Source organism: Vidua chalybeata, chromosome Z (assembly GCF_026979565.1).
Source record: "Vidua chalybeata isolate OUT-0048 chromosome Z, bVidCha1 merged haplotype, whole genome shotgun sequence".
Classification (NCBI taxonomy): domain Eukaryota; kingdom Metazoa; phylum Chordata; class Aves; order Passeriformes; family Viduidae; genus Vidua; species Vidua chalybeata.
Genome location: NC_071570.1, coordinates 18788175 through 18815370, shown reverse-complemented (window position 1 = coordinate 18815370; position 27196 = coordinate 18788175). Strand labels below are relative to the sequence as shown.

General features: G+C 36.1%; 1 protein-coding gene across 8 annotated transcripts in view; it reads right to left on the bottom strand.

Annotated features, from left to right (window-relative positions):
* Nucleotides 1–8438: 8438 nt before the first annotated feature.
* Nucleotides 8439–27196, bottom strand: part of TTC39B (tetratricopeptide repeat domain 39B) — a 78932-nt gene continuing 60174 nt past the window's right edge. For all 8 annotated transcript variants that reach the window (XM_053931714.1, XM_053931715.1, XM_053931717.1 and 5 more), the window contains 13 exons: nt 25190–25254; nt 24920–25025; nt 23495–23560; nt 21959–22067; nt 21056–21123; nt 20909–20968; nt 20434–20595; nt 19290–19381; nt 18873–18993; nt 18317–18428; nt 14958–15075; nt 13738–13854; nt 8439–12773 (listed from right to left, as the gene is read on the bottom strand). In XM_053931714.1, coding sequence (XP_053787689.1) covers nt 12677–12773; nt 13738–13854; nt 14958–15075; nt 18317–18428; nt 18873–18993; nt 19290–19381; nt 20434–20595; nt 20909–20968; nt 21056–21123; nt 21959–22067; nt 23495–23560; nt 24920–25025; nt 25190–25254 — 1293 coding nt within the window. In that variant the 3' untranslated portion in view covers nt 8439–12676. The remainder of the gene's footprint in view (nt 12774–13737; nt 13855–14957; nt 15076–18316; nt 18429–18872; nt 18994–19289; nt 19382–20433; nt 20596–20908; nt 20969–21055; nt 21124–21958; nt 22068–23494; nt 23561–24919; nt 25026–25189; nt 25255–27196) is intronic.

Sequence of the window (27196 nt, the reverse complement as noted above, 5' to 3'; positions counted from 1 at the left end):
ATATGACCTCCCTGCTAACAGATTAGTTTGCTGCCTGGCACAGCAGAGAGCAACAGCTCCACAGCAGATTTCACGTGCCTCCTGTTGGAGCAAAAATCATCAGCTGTGGCTGCTCACAGGTGGGTGTTGTGGGTGAAGTGGGAGCTTTAGACAAGTCTATTAAAGAAGCTCTGCCACTGAGTCACAAGTTGCCAAGAAAGCCCCATTGCTTTCTTAACTCCACCTCAGAGAGAGAAGTCTTGGGACAGCTGGATCTCATTGTAGCCTCAGACTGTCAACAGGTTTTTTTCATAACTATGTCCCAAAGTTTTAAAGAAGGCAAATCAGATATATTTATAAAAGATGAGTTATTTATTAAGGGAAATTAACAGCAGAAGACCTGTATCAGAATTACTTACAGTACAAAAGCTAAAAAAACTAGTCATCTATGACATAAAATGGAAAAATGCACTATAATAAAGCAACTATTTATTAAAGCTAGCAAAAGAAACTTTTAGTAGAAGTTTTGGTGTATCTCACCACAGTTCTCTTCGTGGAATTCTTCTTCCTCTTTATATCAATCCCTGGGAAGCAACCATGAAGAGGCATCCCAATCCATGGGAGAAACTCCATATTCTTCACATGGAAGAAGTGAATGAAAGTATGCTGGACTTTTATAACATAAAGGATTTGTCTATGAGACATATGCCTTCAGGTCAGTTTAGCATCTTATCTGTCAAATGTTACTTCAGAGGGTTTGAAGATAGTAAGCCAAGTAGGGCTTTTAGGACATCCAACACAAAAATTACTGGCACCTCCAGTAGCTCACCACAAATAGCTTGCATTGTGTGTATCTTCTGACCGGATTCCAGGCCAAGCAAGTAAGCTTTGTCAGGGTGAAGTACTCTGCCCCAAATGGGCACCTGTTTGATTCTAGAAATCAGAGCTACCAGGGTCATCCTGCACCAGAAGCAATCACACCTCATCTATAGCAAATTAGTATCTCTGGCTGAGCATGTGACAGTGACCCCAACACCCTCTGAATGAAGGGAATCAGCTGAGGTCACCTCCCGCAATAAACCTCTCTGTGCTATTGCCTGTGCTGCAGCTGCAGAGCAAGCATTAGCACAGGAGAAGTGTTCTCCCAGCATACAGCAATTCATAATCCTAAAGCTGACACTGCTATGTGAAATTACGCCTAAGTGGAATAATTATTAATTTATTTTAAATACATTTTAAAATAACACACATATATATATATATACACGCATTTTCATACGTATATCTATATCTGCAAGAATGTGTATTATACACAATGGCTACTAATGTCAAACAATACATTTTAATAGAGATGTACTTGAAATACATGTACAATACAGCAAAGATGCTGAACAAAGTCCCAGGCTCTGGTAAATGGGTAACGTCATTCAAAGTCTTCACCTCTGACAGAAGCGATTCTTCAGAATAATATCCACATGCATAAATATGGAGATATATTTCATCGTACGCAGATAGAAAATCTGTGTTTGGCTGGTACAACCTAAAACATAAATACTTCTTGACAAAAAATGTTACTACTGCAATGCTCTGGGAATGGCATATGCAACTCTACCAACTACTGCACACTGAGTGTGCTTTTAGACCCACACAAAGGCTTAATTCACTACACACTGAGCTGGTGTCCACTGCTGTCAACTTCTGTGTCAGCACTTTCAGAGCCCTACAGTCATCAGGGCACCCATCAGGGCTGCACAGAGCCCATGGGGCTTTGACACATGCAAGGCAAGAGTACTCTGCTTGCTAGAGCACCACCGGAAAAGGGTAATTGCCGGTCTTCCAGCATATAGGTTGCAAAAGTGACTGGTTGAGTGAATGCCTTACTTTTTTGGGAGGCAAATTGAATCCCCTGCTGAGATTTTCCTAGTCAATCAAATTGTAATGCCAGAGCAAAGCTGACATGTTCAGTTCATGCAGTAATGAAGAGAGCAGTGGCTTCTGCAAAACTTGCTCTAAGAAAATCTTATAACATTGGCCCCTAATATAAAAGTAATTAATTTTAAAATTATTGCAGTCAATGCAAGATTATTATATAGATTTGTACACACTACATTTCTTTGGGTTTCTTTCTGGTTTTCTGGTTTTCTAACTGGATAATTAAGTTAGGAGAGAATGTCTTGGTTTTTAAGTGCATTAAAATCTTTAGGTGCAATTGGAAGTAATTTGCCACAGAATGTCCCATAAAATCAGCTGCAGGGCCATCTGGCTCTGGTGATTTTTTAGCTAGTATTTTTTGCAGGTCTTCTTTATTTCTTCCAAGGCACACAGTTTGGTTCTCATAGCAAGAGCAGCAAGGAGTTGTCAGGAGATACCACCTCTCTGGTTACTGCTATGCTGCCCTCCATGCTCACAGCATGCACAGCTCTTTTCTCAGTAGCCCCTGTTTTACATTCCTTTCTAGTTTTCAACATCCATCTGCAATCCCCTAGCAGAAAAGTTGCAGATTTGAAGCTTTGCAAGGCTTGTTTAATCTTCTGTGGGTGGAGCAAGACATCTGTGCATCAGGAACTCTAAGCCCAGTGACAGCACCAGGCTCAGACTCTATGTGTCCACCACAGTTGTGCTCTTGCTGTTCTCCAAAATGGGAACAGGCCCCAAGTGTGAATTGCATGAGATCCAAATGGGCAATGCACAAAACTCAGAGCAGTCTGACAACAATTAACATCCATCTGTCTCAATCACCCCTTTCAGATACTTTACCTTTCCCACCCTAAATGTCTAAAGAAGGCGGTCCAGCCCTCCATGCTTTGGATCTGTCATGTACGTACCTATGGGCCTCCATTACAAAGTGTCCTCTCAGCTGGTATTTTGGCTGTCTGCCCTGTCATGTACTTATGCACCTGCAGACAATGCAGCCAAAAAGACGACTGGTCTACCAGTTTCTGGAACGCCAAAGCCATGACACCAGTTTTTAAAGAAGTTTTACCTTGGTGATACCAATAGCATTTTTTCAGTCTCCAAATCTTGCTTTCTGCCTATACTGCTTTCTGACTACTGTTTCCTTTCTCTATAACCTTCAGATGCCTCCAGCTGATTCTCCAGCAATTAGAAGATTGTCCTTAGTAACATTTTGTATTCCCAATTTCAATTAGCTCCTGTAAAGAGCAAACCCCTCTTTTTTTTTTTTTTTTTTTTTTTTTTTTTTTTTTTTTTGGTGTAATTTCAGAATCCTTTATTGTTTGTATTGTCAAGGGTGAGGTTAGCTTCTGGCAGCCAATGCCCTCTCTGAGGAATAAAGCCTTTCACTTCCAAGAAGTGCTGATCTGGTCATTTAAATTTTCTTGGAACAATATAGTAGAGGGGAAGAAAAATCAGGAGGTTGCAAGATCCCATGACAGGTATTATTACAGAGTCCCTGCCCAGTCACTGCAATTCTGGGGCAGCACAATAAGCCTGCAGTTTCTGCTGTACTAATATTGAGCAGCATGTTAAGCAGTCTGGAACATCTCAAGCTCAAGGTTCTGTTCTTACATATATGAATGTGCTTATTACTTTTACCATCAGTTAACATTCTGATTACAACCAGCTCCACCTGCAAATTGTGAGCAGGGATCAGCAAGGATGAACATTTTGTCCTTGAGGACTCTGAAACTGGGGCATTCCAGGCTCTGCTGCTGTGTCTCACTATTCTGGACACAGAGGTGGAGGACTGAGACTAGGTTATTCTCACCGATGGTGGCTTGTCTCACATTCAGCAGAAAACCCATGGTTCTGGCCACCCTCTATCTTGTGCTCTGCAGTTGAGCAAGCTCACAGTGTCATTTTTTGCTACTGCATTCTCATTTTAAATGCTCTGAGTGTGAGAAATGGCTTCTGTTGTGCACCTCATCTCCAGGCAGGTGCCAAAACAGCAGTTCAAGACTGGAGAGATTGCTAGTCTGGGGTGCTCTGCTTAGAGGAAAGTTTCCCCATAGAAACCACTTAGCCCAGTTCCCAGTGTGCACTTTCTGGCCAGCAAAAGTGACTGTGATCCCCCAGCTGCTAGAAGGCTCACTCCATACTAAGGTTTGCAGATCAGCCCAAGGCCTGGTGAGCATCCAGTCTCTTTCACGTGTGTTGCTGTCAAAAAGAGGTCTGTGATGGAGAACATAGAACAAACCCAGCTGTTGTTTGCTGGGTTTAGTTTTTTTGTTTGTTTGTTTGTTTGTTTGTTTTCTTTAACAAGAGCGCCTTGCAAGCTTTGGCATCTTCTTTGTCTTCTCACTTGTCCTTGCTCATGTTGACCATGTACAGCTGCCATTAACCAGGGTCACTTCCACACATAGAGGCAATGTGAGCCAATAGCAGACAAAGCCAGGTGCCCAGGATATGAGCTGCTCCCCTGGCTCTACATGGTACACCTGGTATGTCTGTCTTCAATACACAGTGCCATTTCCCTGCTCTGCGAGCGGCTGGACTGTGCCACTCTGTCTGCTCCCCCTTTCACCCGGCAAAGAGGGAGAGCTAGGCAGAAACCAGCTGATGCAGGCTTGAGTTTTCATAGAGTTGGGAGAAGAGAGAGAAGATAAACTAGGTCCTGCTAAGGGTGGGCAAAGACAGTGGAGCAGGGGAGCAGGAAATTTTCTTTGAGCAAGACCACCACCCCTCCCAGCTTCTCTTTTCCAGATCTGAATCCTGGAAGATCCATAAAAGGCACCAGTCACAAAAGGAGGGTGAAATCTACAAGTGATGAAGGGCCTGTTGTCTGCTACAGAATATGGACAAGATGCCTACAAAATAAGATTGAGTAAACAAAATTTTGTTCTATAACAATTATTTTCCTGCCAAATACTTCTATCCTCTGTGCATTCTGTTTGGATTGAATTGCATAATGCTCAAACTTGTGCCTCAAGTCTCAAAAAGAAGGGACTTTATGTGGCATGTGTTCATGGTCAGCTACCACTAAGGTAACTTCACATTGTAAATAAGAAGCAACGAACACTATTTCCACTGCTGTTTTATCTCACTTTGTTTAGAACATACATGCCTTTCTCGCATCTATGAGAGCTAATTTTAGTGGTTTTGAAGCAATCGAAATGTAAGTCTGAGACTTGAATTTGATCCTTAAAACAGTCCTAATTTGGCCCCTAAAAAGCTCAGACACGGTATCATGACTGTTAATAAACACCTATTTCCACACTGTTGAACACTGTTGAAATTAATCCAATATAAGCAAGCTTTTGCTGATGGCATATTGTTTCCTAGGGCCTGACTGCCAGCAGGGTACTAGGGAAGAGAAAAAAATCCTACACCAAGAAACTGCTAAATGGCACAGCAGGTCACTCTGGAAGTCCATATGATGCCACCACTGCAATGGAAGCTCCTGGTTTCTTCAAAAGACATTGCAAGGTACTTCCTCTTCAGTAACCAAAACCACATGTGTGTTTTGCAGTGACATAGTACAGCTGGTCACAGAAGACCAGTTAACAGGATCAGATAGTCAGGTTGCACCAAGCACACCATACGGACACACTGGGTAGATAATGGTGTATTGTTTGGCACATATAGACTAGGAGTTGCAATGCAGAGTCTTTTCTGTGAGATCCAGCAGGGCTACTACCACACAATTTGGGTGGCAGCTGCCAATATTTAGTTAGGACAGTTTAAGTGTTCCTTAAATGTTCCCTAAGAAATAGCTAGGAGATAGAGCCTACTGCTACACTGATCTATTTTCTGACAAGCAATGCTTTTGATTATAATAGTTAACAATACAATTGCTATAATTTTTCATTTATTGTCAGAGCCATGCTACAAAAACAACATTGTAACTTAAGAACTTCCAGACGGAGGAGCTATTTCTGAAATTGCGTAACACATCTGCAGGTTCTCCCTGTTGCAAAGTGAGCAGTCTGGGGGTTTTTGGTTGGTTGGTTTGGTTTTCTTTTTGGTTTTTGTTTGTGGGTTTTTTGATTTTTGTTTGTTTAGGACATCACCACCTCCAGATTACATTGCCTCCATTTAGTTAGCAAGTGAATACTCTGCACTATAATTTCTCTTTCTAGATACCTTTCTGTCAATCCTTGTGATATTTGATCTTTATCATTTCATATTATTCTATTTGGTCCCACAGTCTAAGATGATATTAATTGTTCATGTGCCACAGAAACTCCTACCCAACATATTCTCACTTATCCTTCACACATGAATTTCTCTTGCATTTTCTCCCTTTCCTAGTGGGTATCCTCTTTCCTATCTGAGTGGGGGCCAACAAAGACAAGCTGCACATTATTCCAGGGGATCATGGAGCTAGACACTTGTGAAAAATATTTTTATTTGAAGACTCCTACCAATTTCAGACAGTCTAGCAAAGAGGTGAGAATAGGAATCCAACTTTGCTGTCCTAGGAAAGCACTAAAAAATTCAAGGAAAAAAAAAATTAAAGGAAAGCTCCTTTTCAGCTGCAGAATTAGAGGATATTCAGATTGGTAAACCTAATCTCGTTTAGCTGCATAGGTAAGATTCCTGAAGTAAAGGAAACTTGCTTGTTTCAGAAACAAGCCATTGCCCTGCCAATGTCAATCAGTAAAATTTGAATTCAATTTTGCAGTGAACCCAGTACCAAAACTGGTATCTTTATTGCAATATGTTCTTTGGGCAACATATCAAATAAACAGAGAAGCTTTAATAAAAATTAACAACAAGTAAAAAAGATAGAAAACGTCTTTACTATGACGGTGGTGAGGCACTGGAACAGGTTGCTGAGAGAAGCTGTGGATGCCCATCCCTAGTAGTGCTGAAGGCCTGGCTGGACAAAGCAACCTGCTTTAAGGTGAGGTGCCCCTGCCCATGGCGGGGGGTGGGTTGGGATCACAGATTTCCTTAAAAGACTGACTTGTTCAGTAAGAAGAATTGTTATTACTCAACAGCATACAGTGTTTTGGGTTGCAGGTTTTATTTTTTCAGGCAAGGTTTATTTATTTTTTTCTGCCTAAACTATTAAAATCTTGGCTTGTAGAAAAATAGCCTGCAATTTGATATTCATTAGATGTATTCTCATAGGCCTCCAGAGTACACTGCATTTAAAGTAACATCCTGATGTAACTGTTCATCTTCTGTGGCCACCCTGAACTCCCCACAACACATTTCTTTTTCACCTTTTTTTCCCTTTTCTTTCAACTCACAAAAATCTGATTTAGCAGCTTCCACTCCGAAAATTCATTATGAAGCAACACAATGATTACAGTATTATTAATATTATTGCTCGCAATAAATGAAGTTGCTTCCACAGCATATGAACAGTCCAATAAAATTAATGTAAACTACAGGAGGAGTACTTTCCATTTGAGTTGTGAAAAGAAACTGATCTTTATTTTTATGCATATTATAGAAAAAAAAAGTCTAAACTTTCTTCAAAGTGTAAAACCAAATAATAGTAGGTGAAGGAACATCTGACATTCTTTCATTGTCAACAATAAGTTTTCAATGGTCCTATGTAAAAACTAATACAGATGGATTTGAAGCAACTTTACCAGTATGACTAGAATTTGGAGATTTGAGCCATGCATCTTTTTCAAGTAAAGCTTGAGCATGCATATTCTACCCCATATGAAAATTTTAACTACAGCTACATTCCTTTGTAGAATACTGCTTACTTAAGTTCATCAATGCATGCGATACAAAATCTCTCTTAAAAGAGAAACAATCTAATCAAGGTGGGTGTGAAGTTACAAATGAAAGTTTTATATCTGCACCTGAGTATATGTAGGCAATATGTTTTGCCTGGATGTAACTTCCATGACCTTGAGCAAAACTGTAATGAAAATAAAATCATACTTAAATTCATACTGCCCTCTTTTCTACAACCAAGTCTAATACTCTGGAACAAGTTATGCCTAACATAAGCTATATAAGTAGCATTAACCTGATTTTACATATCACTCCACCCTGACTGTAAATACTGACATGTCATTTAAGCATGTCAATAAAAGTATCCTTATATACTCTTATATCCACTGTACAGTAAGAATATTGAGTTTTGAGGTCCACATTTACATGCTCAAGCAGGTAAGACCATTAACCTCTCCAGCAGGATTTTAGTAAAACCTTAACTTTTCCCAGAGTCACATGACATGAACACTAAGTATTTACCATGCTTCAATGACGCAGATACTGAATCTCGACCACTGTAATTTTCATGGAACAGAAGACCTGACTCAGAAAACAGAAACATCTCCTACTGCTTACCTGTTTGAAGAAGTTCTCTCTTTAGATAAGTGACTAAATCTAGGAAGATGTTCCTGCCTGGGATTACTAGTTGATATGTGCTCCTCTACAGACTGGAAGTACATGCTTACACTACTACAAAAAATAAAGTATTTAATCTTGCATTCACTAAGCATTAAATTTGTTATGCTAACCATGAACTCCTGACTTATTTTCCAGAAGGTACTCTTCTACCAATTGCAAAGTTAAGAGCCACACTGTTTCTTTATGAAGCTGTTCCATAGCATTTATTACCAGATTAAGGAAAAAATAAAAACAAACCAAAACCAAAAACACAATTTAAAAAAAATCCCTAAACACAAGTAGCACCACAAATGCCCCCCCCAAAAAAAACAAAGAAACCCCACGGTTTATTTTATATTTGCTATCTACATTCAAAATATCCTTTATTCACTCAACACACCTTGACAGCTTTGTACAACCTCTCAGTCTGGACAGGTTGTATAAGAGCTCTATATTAAGGTAGCATTTATAAACTAGAGATCAGGCCTTTTTTGATGATAATGCCCTGGTAAATTTTAGCTGGAGGTTCTTGATGTACAACTAGAATACAGTGCCAAATTCAGCACTCGGTAGCACAAGTATATGTGATTTATTCCTCTGAAGTGTAAATCCAGTCCAGTCCATCATAATGAACATTTCTACATGCTCTTTAAACCAGAACATACTTCATTCCTCATTTTCTGTTTTTCTGCCCTCATCATTTACTCATCAAGTACCAGATAAGAACATGTGCAAAGCTCAGTAGATTAGAAGCAAGAGACTGCAGCAACAGGGCAAATATAAGCATTCTTTTTTGCACTAGGCAGTGTAAGAATATACAGAAACAAAAAACATGAAACATTAAGATTAGTAATAAAATAACTGCGAAGTCTAAGTTGACTTTGTTGTAAGAAATTACTTGCTTTACACATTGCTTTGCAAGATGTTTTAGAAATGTAGCAAAATCTGATTATTATACATTTCTCTGGCCATAAAGTGCTACATACAGCTGCTACCCCATGTGTATTAGAACAGATATATAACAATCTTGCATTAACTTTCTTCTAACATATATTTGCTTTCACTTTCTGTTAAAAACAGAAATTTATTCTTTATTCTGATGAATAAAGACTTACAAACCATAGTACAATGATCTTTCAACAGATTAAACATTTGATTGATATGCACAGACATGAAGTTTTTTGTAATAGTTTCTAAGTAGGCAATTCTTAATCAAAGAGAAGCTTTGTCCTATAACCAGGCTAATTTATTATTGCTTACCTTAAAAAAATACATCTATTATCAGAAAGAGCTAAATGACCTTTTGTCATAATGTAACTGTAAACTCAGCCTTTCTTGCTTAAACTAACAAGTTAAATTTGCTCTTGTATATATTATAATTACTACTATTATGAAGAGAGGCTATAGCATCATAGGTAAATTATCAGCTTTGCTTAATTAAGTATCAGCACAATATTAAAAATTCCTGTGGAGGATGAGCATGTGCGGTGAATATTATAAACAGCAGTTAAGACTAAATCAGAGCTGTATTAAAGGCCCAGTACAGAATACACCAGATTAAAAAAAAAAATTAAAAAAGCCACAGACCCTTTGTCTCAACTCTTAGACAGAAATAACTTAACTCAGGTGTAATGTCCTAAATAATACTGCATCACAGGTGCATTGTGTCAAGGATACATGCACTTTTCTGCAGCATTTGGAAAACTAAGCATCTCTTGCAGCTCTGTGGAGACCTACCTTAAGTGAAGGGTTACAAATCACTCTCACACATTTGTATGTCCACTGTTAAGAACTTGGGAAAAAAAAGCTTAAAGTAAGAATTCTGATCAGTCAATCTTTCTAGCAAAGTCTGGAACAGCAGCACAAAAAAGAAGCAAGCTCTAAATAGCACTTAGTACTGGGTCCTCAAAACACTAGAGAGGGTACTGTAAATTTGTGTGGATGAGCCTGTTCTCTGCAGGAGTATTACAAAGGCTGATCCCAAAAGAAACACAGTAAAACATACACAGGGAACTAATATTACCTTTGGAAGGCTGAACTGAAGAAAATATTTCTTTTTACTCTCTCTTCAGTCAGTAACATCACCCATGGAAAAAAGTACACTGCTTCTTGAAGCTTTCTACTAAACTTTGAAAAAATCAGTTTCTAAGGAAGATCATTGTTCATTTTTTGTGAATTTCGATTTCTATCTCAAATCACCCCTAAAATATTAGCTGTAAGACACTCCCCACAAAAACAAGAGATAGAGACTACATCATGCTCCACCCTGAGAATCTGTAGTCCCAGTTACAACTCTTCTAAAGTGAAGTACTGTTTGGAACACAAATTACAGAAGTTTTACTGGCAACTGTTCCCACCACCTTCTACAGAAAAATGAAGCAAATCCTAATCCAATAATCAGATTAAACCAAAATAATCCTAAACTGAACAAATACTGCACACAGATGCATTAAAAATATTTTCTGAAAATATATGAGTTTATGCTCACTACAGTTTACAATCAGATACATATAAATGGGTAAATCTTTAGAGAAGTCATTTGACAGCATATGCTAATCTCTGAGGTTTAGCTACAGTCAATTGACTATATTTGAAAATAAACATGCATATTTTATCAGTAATTCAGTGTCTTCGGTATTTAAGCTTCAAACTTACATGTGTATATTTTACACAATAACTTAAGTTACACATTTACAATAGGCACAAATTCAAACCAACAAAGACTTTGGATCAGGTTTCCATTTTGAAAGACCCATTATGTTTATTTAGCTAATATTTTTAAACTCTTACTTCTCTTGTTAATATACCACTCTATTACAGAATTATAAGCAATTAAATGACCCCATTTTTTATAAGTCACAGAAGAAAGCTGTGTTCTCAGTAACCTGAGAAGAACTGCAATAGCATTTATATCATATTGACTGTTTAATTAGAAACTTCAGTTACTCATTTACTGAGGACACATTTTTCACCTATTTCTTTCATCCTGATTTTGCTTTGGTGGTAGTTAAGGGCAGCAAATCACATACATGAGCATAGGTACTCTGAATTTACTGTGCAGAAGTAAACATACTGGACATGGATAAAATATGGAAATGGCAAGTTTTGCAATAGCTCGTTAAAGAAGAGTTGCTGGGTGTATACTTAAATGAAAATAAAATGTATTTTTATTTGTAAGAACAGACAGCTAGGATCTGTGTATCTAAATAAATGGGAAATTCAATTCAACAGTGCTGATTGCATATAAGCATGAAAAGAAAAATGCACTTATAAGTATCTCAATTTTACTGCGCATTTTTGGTAAAAATTAGACTAGAATATGCACATCTTCTTAATGGCAAGTTTAAAACTGGATTCACTTTTTGACGCACCATCAACTTCTGTTAATATGAATTCTAACTCATTAGCAAAATAGGTAAATCCACCGATATTTTATTTACTTTGGTTGGGATCCAAGAATAGATCCTAGGGTGTTAGTCTACAAATACAAAACGATCGCTTAAAAAAGGGAAAGAACAATCCTTTCTCCAGATCCACGACAGAGAAGACGGGAAACAATCAGTTTCAGTTGTGTTAAGAACTATTTGGGGTAGACATCAGGCAAAATTTCTCAGTCTTTTCTCACTGGGAAAGACCATCCTGTGTAACTTCCAAAATGACTGTTTTCAGTGCTTCTTTTTTCCCTTTTGTTAAACAGGTGAAATGAGTCTGTCAGGATCAACTTAAGACTGCTGATTCTACTTTAGAACAAGGATATAATGTTCTTTGTAGTTCTGTTTTTCTACAAGTGAAAAATATCCCCTGCATGTACTTCTTTTGACTGAAACAGACCTGCAAAGACATTATAACTGTAGCCCTGCTTAGCTTCATCTGAAGCCCTCCTTAGCTTCATTTGACAAAGTAAAAATATTGCACTTCAGACAGGTTAATTTTGTTCCCAAATGAAATTAAGTCAAAAATGACTAATTCTTTCCTCTGGAACACAAATTTCAGAATACGGTATGCCAAAAAATGTGGGTAAGGTTATCTGCAGACATTGCATTTTTGTTCCAGAGGGAAAAAAGTCTCAAGTGTACTGCAGAAAATAAAACTTTCAAAAAATGCAGAAATTATCACCAGTTCCACTGCATAACCTGCATCTGGTTCTTATATAAAAAAAAAAAAATAAAGTATTTTCATTAAACTTTATTGCACCATCACCTTTTTTTAAAAATATCCCCCATTCAAGTCAAATATTAAATTAGTTTTATCAACAAAATATAAGGTCTTCTTTAAAATAGCACGTAGATAAAGTATAGGTGCTATACAGAAAAGTCTAAAAGAATGACATACATCAAATCAGAAGTGACAGAAAACAATCATTATGTTCTTCTCTATGATTAAAAAAAGATTGTGTAGGCTATTTATTGTATGCATGAAAAGTATCCCTCCTCATTCATGGTGTTGAAGCAGGTGACACCTTCAAGCTGTCAAGTGCTGCATGAATTCTGAAGTGCAGCCTGGACTCCATAGAGTATTCCTTGTAGTTGTTTCTGCAAAATAGACAAGTTATTTTAACAAAAAGATGTTTGGACTGAATTGTTTATATTTCATATGTTTGTAAGTTAACAGCCTTTATTCCTTCAACACTAAGCAGAAACTGACACACGGATAAGTTATGGGACATTTAAAACTACGTCCACAAATTGAGCAAAGAAAACTTAGACCAGTGCTAAAATTAAATGTCCTGATAAACTGAACCCGTGTTTTAGCATCTCTTTCACTTATTTTGATCCTTTTAACAGCCTTCCCAATGACTGAAATTTGCTGTGAAGAGACAAACCAAGATACTACAGAAAATACTATAGGTGTTAGTAGAAAATGTATGCTTCAACTCAGAACACAATTCAGCCAGAGTAATAAACATCATACGTACAGAAATCATATTCTGTAAATCCCATCCCCCAAAACAAACGAAAAACAAAACCCCATGAGGGGACATTATTACAAGACTGGGCTACTTCTCTGTAAAGACAAGGCACATTTTATGTTATACTACAATCTACAGATTATGCAAATATGCTCCTCTACAGTAAATTAAGATCTCAACTGGTCTTCTGCAATACAATGTGAAAGGAAGACTGGTGTACTGGCTTTTCACCTTCTCTTATGAACACCTTTAGTGCAACTGATTTAATTCCCACAGCTGCCCTCTGGGACTGAATGGTACATATCCCTTCCCTGGACTCTCCAGCTTCATCCCATGCATGCAGTGGACCCTCAGCATCTCTGAAGCCCATACAAGAAGGAAACATTTTCCCTTCATACTGTGTCTTATTTGAATCTGTCTACTCCACTGTGTCTGAAGGACAGTTTCATGAAACAGCAAAATCAAGAACAGAGATTTACGATTATTTGGATTTTGCAAAGAAGCTGTCAGGAAGAAAAAATAAGTGTCCTCATTGCTACAAATATACAGTTATCCTTAATTTACAAGGTGATAAAAAATCCACTTACTTTGCAGTTTCTATGTATCTTATTGCTTTTTCTCTCTCATCCTGTTGTTTGTACAGAAGACCCAATTCATACAGTGTGAATGGCACCAAGTAACTGTCATATTTTATTTGCTTCTCACTAGAAAACCACAAAAATACAGAAATGGTTACTTACAGTCCTGTCTTGAGTGACCAGTTAACTTTAAAAGCAATCACTGCCTGTAACAGCATGTAGCCAGAAAAAACATTCTGAAGCCTTCTTTACTAGTTAATTCTGTACACATTGATAAATAGTCTTAAAGCACCAAAGCAGCTCTCAACATGTAGAAAATAAAGTTGAACAAAATGTAGGTACTCCATGCACCAGAAAACTTTTACTCTCACCCATGCAAAACATACACTTTATGAAGAACTGTTGTCTTTAGAATTTTTAAAATCTCTCAGCTATAAAAGCCTCCTTGTTGCCAACTACCTTGGAAAAAAGATGTTTCAGAAATAGTGTTCCTTTAACTTGCAATCAATCAAACCCCTCTGCCCTGTAACTTGCAATGTGCTTGACTAAACTCACATGGGATCTTAGAAATGGTAAGAGAAAACAAGATGGCAAGAGAACTAAAACACACATAATTCTCAATAACAAATTCTATTATTAATTATTAATTTTACTAAATCACTTGTTAGAAACATTGCACATGTAAATATGCTTCTTCAGCCCAAATACCTAAAGTCATGTAAGAAGTTTTCAACTACAACCACTACCTGACTCATGTTTTATATAGAAAAGCTGTTACAGCTGGTATGGAGCTGACACCTGAAAATTCGTAACACGGGAGAAAACAGTCTTCAATTGAAACATGTAACAACAACTTCTTATCTACATGGGGAAGCATTAACTACTGAAGTACTAAATACTGAGTAAAATAAAATAAACCAACCAAACAGCACACCTATCTGAATTGTCCTTACCTACAGGTAGCTCTGCAAATACAATTAAAAATGTATTTGGGTATGTTACTTGCCAGTTTGATTTATTTAGCCTCAAATACATATATAAAGCTATATTAAGTGTTAAATTGCTACAGAAAAATACAAGCAGTTTTCTGGTTTTCTTATTACTTTCAGAGGTATTTTAATTCCAGGTCCTTAACACGATGTTTAATTAGTCAAAATTCTAACATGACAGCCGCAACAGGAGTATCAAAAATGTCACCAAGAGCTATAAAATCTATTTCTTTGAATTACCTTTGAATTACTTTACTGAAACATAATTCAGCTTGCATGAGTCTTCCCAAGTGTTTCAGACAGAGGCCTTTCAGTAGCTGCAACATGCACACATCATCCACATAGTATTCATTGTGATCTAACAGTAAAAGTGAGATATGTCAAACAATTTGAAGACATCATGAAAAGGAAAATTCAATTTTCAACAGGGAATATGTATTCAAATGCAGGATATTGTTTCTCATGTTCTATATTTCAAAATGTACATAACCTTCAGGCATGACTTAAAATATTGTCTACTAAAGAAGATGTGTCCATGACATCTATAGCTTTCTCTTAAAAGACAGGCAAAGAAGAAATAAGAAGAAATTGAAACATCCAACAAATAGGCATAAACTTCATTAACTGAAGATTAAACAGTCATTAATTAAATACATTACATTAACAGTCATTAATTAAAGATTTCTTACTTGCAATAGCTAAAACTAGAGTGAGACAGAAACCATCATATTATCTTAACAGCTTCCCCTGCTACAGAGCACTGGCAGTCCTCCAGAAGCATAAGTAGCATAAAAAAACCTGCTAAACCATACCATGACTGTCTTACAGAACACTTCAGAAGCATCATTTTGCAGTACCAATTCAAGAAACCATGTTTACTAGTGTTTTTATAATCTCTAATGTTTGAGAAACCACAGTAGTAGTGTATAATATTTGAAAAATATTTGAAAATAAGTAGTAGTGTATAATATTTATAAAACTTTATTGAAAGTTTTATGTTCAAGAGGACTAAAAATATCAGATGAAAGAGGGTATTTGAATCAATTCAAAATTTACTTAACAAGTGTGATCCTTTTTAGTTCCCTTAGTTTGTAGCATTTGCTGGGTACAAGGAAGGAAAAGAAAGGAAAGAAAACACATATGGATAGACAGATGGCACCACATACATTAACAATTCAGGAAGCAAAACACTCTCACTTCATATCATGTTGTTTACAACTAATTACCAGCTCTCTAAGGTCACATTATTTTTTTCCTTAATAGTCTGCCAAAGAAATCCTACATAAACAGTTCTGAAACATGCAAGACTAACACATTTTAGGATTCAGCGAAGTGCTTTGCCACCATGTTCAGCCTTATTTCTGTCTATGTTTAAACCCAGAAAGTCTTGATAGATTGTAACTGACAGACTGTGCTTTTAGTGATAGTAGAAGTGCAGCGCATGAGTACTTTGCATTCTCTCTAGCCTGTTTTTGCTAGGCTAAGGCATTGGATTCTGTGACTATCTCCTGAAGGACTCAATCATTTAAATTACTGGAGGCATGCACTGATGTCAGTAAAGGCTTGCCAGTCTTTAACAACTTCAACTAGTACTTTTATTTCCCAAAAGAATAAAGGCTATTATGCCAAAATATTAACATGCACATTAAAATGCACAAACTACAAATGCACTGGCCAATTTATAAGACAGATAACCTTGCAATAAATGTGGGACAACCATCTTTGCACCTGCAGTGGTCAAACCAAACAAAAAATTATTTTTTCCTGAAGCTAAATATTCTTTTTTTATATATTGGAAATGAAATAAAAAAAGATTCCCAGAAATCCTGTGGGAAGAAAAATTAAAAACCCCATTTCTAATGTCTTCCATTTGTTTCTTCTACCATCTCTTTCAGTCCTTGAGAGATTCCATGCTGTGCCTATTCATATGAAGCAAATGAAGTAAAAACAGTTCAATGAAGTCTCAATCCCTAAGTGACCTTTATGTATAATCAACACCCTTTTTTCACAGGCACTTTTGCAATCCTTTGACATTACTACCACTAAAAACTGTCACTTAAAATTATATTGTATATACTCATACTCTGCTTGAAGCCTTAATCTTGTTTTTGATAGGGATTCAACAGCAGCTCTGGTAATCAGTCTGTATTTTCACCGATTCCTTAGCTTTAAAAGCAGATCAAGATCACATATGTGAAGTCCAGAATAAAATTATATTTGACTAAAGTTATTATTAAAAAAACAACACAGAAAATATATACACTTCCAGACTATATTCTATTTGCAAAGAGTGAATTTCCATAAGAAAAACACAGGGGTTTTATCTCTATTGCTTTAATTTTGGTACCTTGTACATCTTTACTCAGGGATTCGATAGGAAATTTACTTCACTGTTACAAATGATGAGCACTTCTAGTACAAATCTCTGCACAATACAGCACTGGATTTCCAACAGCTTCTGCCAGAACCCTTCATGTGGAACTCATGGGAATTACTTTATTTGCAAGTATCTTGCATATCATTACACTTTTGTTTTAATATTACAACAAGAAAAAAGGAAAACACTTGCGATTTAAAAGACATGCTACTGTTTCTGCAGAAAAGTGAAGGGCAACACAGAAAACAAAGGAACTCAATTCAAACATGGCCATGCAAGTTACTCTCATTTGGTTTATTATACCGTCCAGATTTGACCATTATATATTTCTTGCACATCCCTGTATAATTTCTTATGTGTTGCCTCAATTTATACTGTAAATCATACTTAGATATATATTATGTTTCAGAATTGCTGTTTTAACCACTGCTAAATTGTTCATAAGTGTAATTAGAATCTGGGTTCAATAGAAATTATTTTAGTGAATTATCATTTTACATGCGAAATGGAAATATTTATTCTAGAAAAACTCAAAAGAGAATTCTCCCCAAAAATTCACATGACAGGTGAAAGAACCACCCTGATAAAGTCTGATAAAAATCAAGTACTTGTGCAGTAAACCAGTCATAATAAATGAATTTAAACTCTTTTAGGAGTAAATTATGGGCTGATTCTCTAAAAATTACTCCAAAATGTAAAACCATGGTCAAAGTCTATTTGTTAAGTATGTTTCATTTTACAACTAGCAAACATGTTTTATTTTGCCAGAAAGTAAACCAAAAAACCAGACTCATTCATGCATAACACTGCATCATATCTTTTACACTTTGTCATATTCTATGCAGCATGTGTCCTATGTAATAAAGCATGATATAAATTGGTTTAGAGAAAGCATTTTTCAGACATTTAAGACATTAGCAGATTATGGTCCAAGAACATTCTCAAAGACAAGAAAATCTAAGCTAGACCAGTCATGTTCTGTAACTAATAACCTCATGTCCCTGAGTTTTCTGTATTCATCTGCAGCATCAATCACACTACATAAAGAACTTATTGAAGAACCACTCCTAACTTTCATAAGGATCCAAAATGTCCTCACTTGGACTTAATTAGAACATTGTCAAAGCCAACACTCACTTAGAAGAATATCAGAAGACAATAACACAGAAAAATATCAGCATTTCTTATAAGATTATTCATTCCATCTTAATTGATCACTTACTAGTTTCATTTTGTAGAGCAGTTTCTTCTTTTTCAATTGTTACGAGTAAGTTTTCAGTGAGGTCTGCTCTTTTGCCCACAATTGCAAATCCATTCCAGACATACATCATTTCCTGATTTAAAAAGAAAAAACAAAACCAACTAACCAACCAAAACAAAAAGGTGAGAAAAACTCATGGAATTGCATAAATATTTAACTAAAGAGTACCTCTGAAAAGGCTGTTGTGGAACATTTTTGAGTACATAAAAATACTACCAAAGTACTCTTTAACTTCCTAATGAGTCTAGAAGACAAGGACTAAAATTCTGCCAACCTAAAGAATGTAGTTGTCTGTACGCTGAACTTTTCACACAAAAAATATGCTGCAGCTTAGTTGGTAGTATGATCCAGTCCCTAATACTTTTCACCAAAATCACATCGCATTAATGCAGTACATCCTTAAAAAATTTTAAATGCAGACATATAATACCTGACAATATTATTCCTTCCCTGAACAATGAGCTATTCTGATTTCTTTTCTCCTTGAAAAGGATGAAAACAAAGCAAGAACAAATACCAAGGCAGGTAAGATCAGCTTCACTGGTTGAGGACATGCATAGCGTCGAGCTTTCCTTACTGCAAACTTCTCAGTCGGGATAGATTTTCCTGCAATTCTCTGTTTTAGACCATCCACTTGTCTACAAGAAGGGAAAATGGAAAAATAAAAGTTGTTTATTGGTATTTTTTTTCATCTCATTTCAGTTAGAAAGATTTACTGTTTTTCCTCTGAAATGTAACATCTTAAAATTGTTTTACACCATGGAGACCAGAGCTGTAGGATATATCTTTGCTGATAAAAGCAATTGTAATGCCAAAGGCAAAGAGAAAAAATGGAAAGTTTATGGTTATAAGCAAGAAGTAAGTCATGGTTATAAACAAGAAAAAGACATAGGGGAAGAAAGAGTACACATTCAGCTGCTTTATAAAGGTTTACCTGAATAAAGACACTATGTCCTCACCAGTCCTCTTCAAATCATCCTCTGGAAGCATACACAGAATTGCTGCCTTCTGGAATACATATATTGCCTATTTCAAAAAGAAACAGTAATAGATTACCACATCTAATTTTCTGTATTTAATTAATACATTAAAACTGAAATCTATTCCCCCAACTGCTGCAGCAAAGTATTCCCATAATTCTCAGGCAGATATAACTATAAAAGTTTAATATTCCCTCTGTCACATAGTTTATGCTGTAATTCTACTTTTAATGGATTTATATTAATATTTTATATTAGTCAGAAAGTTAAAGGTATCTTCTGCAAGAACAGGAGAATTCATTATGCAAACCACTGTCAAAGAGATGAGGTTAAATGACTTAACTTTCCTGAAGTCCGTTACTGTTACCATATGATCTATTACATGTAGAGACATGTTTGAAAAAAACAGAAGGAAATATCTGGGTACTGATTCAAGGAAAGTTTAATAATTGGATTTTGCAGAAAAAAAAATCCACTTGCACTTCATGTTGAATACACTATTCTCTTCCTCTTTTGCCAAGAATTAGATGTGTACCCTTTTTCATTAAGATAATAAAACAGTAATCTATAGAGGAACAGATAATAATAATAGTGCATTGCATAATAATGCAAAAAGTTATTGGCACATTGGTTCATACTCTCAAAATCGTTTTTACAAGGAAAAGGTTATCTGATAGCCCAGCTTTTCTTGTGAGATCCTGTCCCCAGCAGCCTTTCTCGTTTTGTGTCACAAAGCATCTGCTGAGTAGGTGTGTGTGTTTATAAACACCAAACACAGTTTCTTCAGCCAAATTTTACTAGTGAATGTTAGAACTTGACTTGAGAGACAAGTTTACAGTTTTCCTGTCCCTCTTCTTTCTCCCAACCCAGGTAAGTACCTCCATTTTTGGAGGGGCCAAAGCATTGCTGCTTATGCTTCTGCTGCTTCAAAACATGAAACAAAAAGTCATTCTTAACCACCCAGTTAAAATATTTTGGTCCCATTGTGTCTTTGTTTATGAGTTTCTCAGGAAGGCAAACATTACACATATTGTGCAAAATGAAAAGTAACCGTAGAGACCACTGGTATATCACAACAATGTCCACCTGCCTATTTACCTTAGACCACCTGCTCTCTTTGCTGAGCAGGTCTGCATACTGATATGCTTGAAGCCAGTCCTGCTGGAAGGTGTAGCACCACATCAGTTCCCAGTAACAGAGATGATGAATCTGTTTCCACTCTTGCTGGGCTGCTATGCAGTCTTGGAATCTCAATTGTGCCTATGAGCGAGTAGTTAAGGAAGAATGATGAAAACTGCCTCAATTACAGCTCCATGTGAGAACAGTGTCTAATTACAGGACAAGTTCTTACCTAGCACCCAGGTGGAAAATACCTGACAAGTAAAATGAGATAAACCTCCCTTCAGTCTCACTTAGAGAGAGGGCTGGAATCAACATTGACAGTGAATGTGAACAGGGATAACAGCATACTTATCAGTCCAACTGATATATAGATGAATCAATTATTTTTCCTCCTAAATTAATGTTTAGGCTAAACACTAAACAAAAATCTTAGAAAGAAAATATGATTTACCTTTTCAAAATTTCCTTTCAGTATATCTATTCTGGCAGTATAAAATAGAATAATGGAACCCTTGAAAAGACGTGAGAAAAATAACCAGTTAGGAGTTTGAGCATAGGGAAACACATTTCTGCTATAAAATTTATTAGACATACGTACATTTGGAAATTTCTGGAGGTAGGGTTCGAGGAGACTGTCTGCTTCCTGAAGGTTGCCTTCCCCTGTACCTATAAAACATAACAAACCAATATGAATGTATTTAAAATAATCCAAGTTTCATAGAATAAGATTTTGTTTTCACATTGTATTTGATAGATCAATGGATGACTGCTTTATGTGAACACAGAATTATTTGGTCATATTGTGTTTCTATAAAACTAAATTCTTGTCCCAAATATACTAAGTGATTTAAAAAGACTAGAATGTCTGTAAGTAGAAACAAATTGGAATTACAGGAATATTTTTTAGACTGTTCCATCACTGATCCTAGTTATATTTTAAAATCCCTTTCATTGCTTTAGCAAGATAGGAAAACATTCCTCAGCTGCCTCTTCTCCTAATTTTGAACTCAGTAATGAAATACAAGTGATACTGGAAGAAATGAAGTTCTCCTTAATTTCCTGATGAGCCTGAGGGACAAATACTAAAATACTCAAATATTAAATGTGAAAATATATGGTAAAGAAGCATATAGAATTAATTATGACTTCCAGCTCTAAATGGCAAAAGCAGTAATTAATTCTGGTTGTATAGCTTTTTTCTGGAGATAGTTTTCACAACATCTGATGTTAATTTATGGATAATGACTTTTCTGAACTTAATAATGTTTTGCAATATTTTGGTGTTGAGACAGCCCTGCAAATGGAGCAAGATGCTGGTATAATGCTATCTACCCTCACTGTTTCTGCAGATACAGCTTTGTCACGGATATTAATTTTAAATCATAATTAAGTATACAGTAAACTCCTATTTGGCCACAATTTTGAAATTCAGTTATAAAAATAAATCACAATATCTATCATAAGGTGTAGCACGACTGAAAAGCTACACAGTGGGTCTCACCAAGGATTAAGGAGATGTAAGTATGATAAACCAACAGGGTGAAAGTACACAGAATGGCCCTCAAACTGCTGCCAGATGCGCCTTCCCGTAGTTGGCAGAGGCCCAACTCCTAAGAAATATCACAAACACATGCAGAATTAACTATGAGTATACAGAGTTACTATCAATTTTTTCTGGCTAACCAAAATTCAGTTTTCCTTTCAGATGTAAGTATTTCATAATTCAGTACTTATCTCAAATCCAACACAACCCTCTACCAAACCATTTCTGTCACAGCTAACAGCACTCAGGAAGGAGAAGACTAATCTAACTCCTAATAAAATCATGCATTTCAGTGCTCTGGTGAAATGGGAACACCACATGAACCATGCAGACACACAGGTCTACAATCCTTCCCCATTATGTTCCGACTATAAGCCTTTCAGAATAACATCCTTCAACCTATGTTCGGTGGGAAACTCTCCCAGCTGTTCCAGTGCTACTTATTGGTGTGAGTCTTCCTTCACAGAAAACCCTGGTTATCCTCAATTCTCTTCCATCAAGTCAGCCACTACTTTGAGGCTCTGACCAATTATCTCTGCTGATACATCAATGTCTAAGGACAGATCCAGATTCATGGAGCCTTAAACAGATCTTAATACATGAGACTTATGTTTCTGTTTAGACCCATTACATAACAGCTTGACTGTTAGAGGGGTGTTGGAACTCACAGCTTCCCTGATCAAAAGCAGTGACTCCCCAGAAACATAATTTTGCCTCAAAACAAATATTAAAATATCAGCTTTATTGCATAGTAACTTGATGAATTATAGGACAATTCAAGCACCACACAAAAAAAAAAGTGATGATATTTCAAAATAGTTCTTTTTCTCTCAGCCTTTACTGCCTTTTTAGTCAGAGAAAAATGTGTATTTTGGAAGAGCTTCAGTAAGAACCAGGTTTTTCAGAGGAAGAAACGGAATGAACAGGTCTCTATTGAAGTCTAATTTTATAGCAGAAGAGCCATATTGTTGACAATCTAACAGTAATAAGACTATATGGTGACTGTAGCAGTAATAACTTGAAGTCAAATTGTGTACAGTTCTGTGGGTTACTTTATTACACTTTTTTGCTTGAGTTTTGTTTGGGTTTTTCATTTCTTATGGGCATCAAAAAAAAGTTTTAAAGAGCTGTAAAATACTTAAAAAACAAATTACAAATATTTTTCTCATCCATGAGAGAAAGATGTACCTAGATTCCAGGGTGACACATGATATTCAGATTTTTTTTTCCAAAGAAATGGATCCAAATAAGGATTAGCAAAAGGAAAGGAAATTGCACTGGCAAAATCTTGTCTTAAATAAACTGGTAATTTCCCATGGATGTTAAAGAGTAGGATCACCATATGTGCTTTTATGCCTGTATCATTTTAACAACTGTAAAATACTGATAAACAGTTGATATTATACTTCTAGTGTGGAATATATGGCATTAAATCTATCCAGTATTTTATCTGAGAAAAAATTAATTTGAAAAAGCAAGTATCAAATCAAATACCCTATTGCCAGAAAATCCAATAAATTCTAAAAGTCGGAGGATCCTTCCTGGTAAAAGTGACAGCATCTGAAATATATTTAAAAATAAAAAGATAATCAAAAACATGGACACTTCAAAAAAAAAGTTACATTGCTATAAACATGAACCAAAAAGGCCAGCTACTATGTTAGATGCACATAAGTAAACTTATTACACATAAGTAAAAAATTAAAGCATGAAAGAACTTGAAAGTAAACATGCATGCTCAGAATTCTGATGACCATCCAGCATGAAAATAGACAGAGTCCAGATGTGCTCCTTTAGATAATGACAGATGTTTCTATCTTCAGCTGGTCAGAACTGCTTGAAAACTACGGGTCTTTTGGAATGACAGTCTTATCTATTTTACTATTACTTACAATCTACAACTGCCATCTTCCTATACCATTATTCCATTTTATTGGGAGTCTCACAGAGGCTCTACTTGTTCCTCTTGTGAGAGCACTGAATCAGCAGATCAGTGAGCATAATGGTTTTAGAAATACTAGCTGTTGGTATCATCCTTTAGCCCTCTATTCATAGGCATTTTTGTTCCCTCTGTAACTGCATCCTCCACATCCTACACAACAGAAAATGTACGAACACCATAACCAACTTTTCAATGAGCATTAATAAGCAGGCCAACTTGAGGGTCAGTTTTTTATAAAGCTCCATTCACCCTAATACATTTTGCCCATCAGATACTTTTTCTGTTAAGCCTTCTACTGAGAAGACTCCATGAAGAATAGGAGGGGTAAGAGCACTTATGAACACAGCTGCTTTAATATTCAACTTTGGTGCAGATAGACCTGAGTTCTTCTGACCATACTTAAAATTGGTCATCTCCAATCTAGAATGATACAGAAATTAACATACTAGCAGAAATCAACTTTCACCATTGCCATGACAGATGTGAAAAGGTAACTGTAGCAAACTGTAAAGAAAAGGCAATTTTCTTTTGCATAAACGCAGTAAACTACTGTTCATTCTTCTAACTATAATTATCCATGTGAATCTAGAGTATGTCACTGAAGCAAAAGAATGGGATATATGGGGGAGTTAGAATTAAACAGTCACTCCAGGCATTCTGTAACCACAGCGTAAGCATCTTTAAAAATCCTGCTATACACAGGATTTTTACAGTAGATGCAGCTACTTTTTCACTTCAGAAATACATATATTAGTTATTCCCAGAGAATGAAACAATCCAGAATAAACTAGTAGAAACATCCCAGAAAGCATGCATGCCAGAAGTTGCTGCTGGTTTCATATTGCATAAAACCTCCAAACCCTATATCTCTATTTTACAAATGTGTAAATGTTAAATCAGTTACAGTACCGTATATGCAAAGAAAGACAGTCCTACAGAACAACCCAATGGCCTTTCTGTAGTGGAAGAAGTCATACCAAGTTGAATGCTCCAATTCCAAGTTTTACTCCTCCTTCAAACTGGTAGTACGTTTCATTTTTGCTTTTGTTCCCCTGAGTTGCCTGTAGCACCTGATGACATTCCCTTGTGATGGAGAAAAAGACAGAAGGGGAAGCACAACATAGAAAGAAATGACTATGACTGATGACTATGATTGATACAAAAATATTCATTTGTATTTTGGGGGCATTAATGCCACTCCAACTGTTTATATTAATGTTGAAGTCAAGTGTTTTCTAATAGCTTACTTGTATATTTGGTAACTTGTTCTAATTTTCAGGCCACCTTTGATAAAGTTGATCATATTTTCGTCCTGGAAGAAAAAGATCTAACTGTAAAGTACTGTACATTCATATCACAAAACACATACATAAAAATACTCCAGCTACATTTACATTTATTTATAAATTAATGTCATAGGAAACACTACAACTGTTTTTCAGTCACTAGATGTGTCTCTAAGACTGACGTTAACACTTGCTCTAAGTTGTCAGGGAAACATTTCTTTGGTGCACATTACAAATTTTAAAACTGAAAAGAGAGGTGAAAAAGAGAGTCAAAGTGTTACTTATAGCAAAATTTGTGTTGTATATAAATGAACCAAGAAAGCTCTCCACCAGATGGCGCTGCAGGAACTCTTTCAAATATTTGGAAATGGCAATTCTGGCATACACAAGAAAGCGTACAGAAACCGGCAGAAGATGAACTGAAGAATCCCCTGAACAGATGAAATTCTATTGCTGATCAAAAGTAACTACCTGCATTACTCAATTTATGTGCTTACTAACCTCTAGAAAAACCAAAACAAAGCCACAATGTACTTGCCATCAAAACTAAATTCCTGAAAAAAAGACATCAGTTCAGCAGGATTCATTTTATTCTCCTAGAATTCACAGAAAAGGGGAACATGTGCTGGCATTTCAGAAACACAAATTTAAATACTTAGGAACAGTATATACAACATGGAAATGAGAAAGCAACAAAAAAAGGCCTCAGAACAATCAACCAAAGGAAATTCTGGCTTCCATAAGAAGATTACCATTTCAAAAAACTTCATCTCTCTTGTCCGCAAGTTTGAACACCCAAATGCAAGTGTTTCAGTACAAGAATTCTATTTCCCTCTGAGAGTTTACATTTTTGTTATCATCATCATCGTAATTTGAATCATGACCAGTCAAAGATGAAATCAGTAGAGTGGGGTATTATAGTCAAAAGCAATACAGATGTGATGTTTCAGAGAAAATATACATGTAAGGGATTCTTTATTATTTTATACAATCCTAACTCACCTCCTTTAACAACTGTTTCAAAATTCTTTTCATGGTTAAAACAGACCCCACACACCCTATAAAAATAAAGAAGGTTGCTTCCACTTGGTTGGTTAGTAAAGGAGCAAGCCAGTTACAGGAAAGACTAGCATTCCATTAATAGTATTTCCTGACACCTCTGGCCAAGTCAAGTAGTTCATAAGCATTTGCCAAAGGAACTTAATCTGACCTTAGTATCTATGTGCCTCACTTCTTTCTCATAATTTATACTGGAAAATACTATCTAAAATATATTAAATAAACATTAAATGTTCACATACCTTAAAAACCTATGACCAACAACTCCTGTTTTCAGGAATCAAATTTCAAATTGAATTTGAAAACTCTGTAGCATGAAGTCCCTGAAGCACAACCTAAATCGCTAGCACCACAAAGTATAGAATACGAGGTCTTTCTGTGAGCTGAATTGTTACCTCAGCAATACTAAGCATGCCCATTTTATAAGCATTCTTTATTGTATTATTCCTGACACCATGTGCATAGAGAGCAAGACTGAATTGGAAATTACATGTGTGTATCAGCTGAAGTTTTGTTAGCTGGAAAACATTCTACCCATTCATGAAAAAATTACTTGCACTTTCAAACAACACACTTCCCCATACTTGAAAATATTTTTATACAGTCACTGGACACTGTCCAATGTGATAAAAATCATTTAAACATACCATCTTGTATAACACAAGAGGTATGTTTAAAAGATGGTATGTTTATACCTTAGGGTAATACCTTGGTATCTGAATATCATCTTTGGTTATTCATACAAAGAAAGAGAGAACTTTGCTGAGCAGCATAAGGTTTACCATACTTTCAATCACTGCCATGAAATAACATTCACAAGCAGAAAGTTTTGCTTTAAGTATCACATCTATTGTTGGAATGATGTTTTATAAGTACTAATTTCTTTCCATTACACTGTCACACAAATGA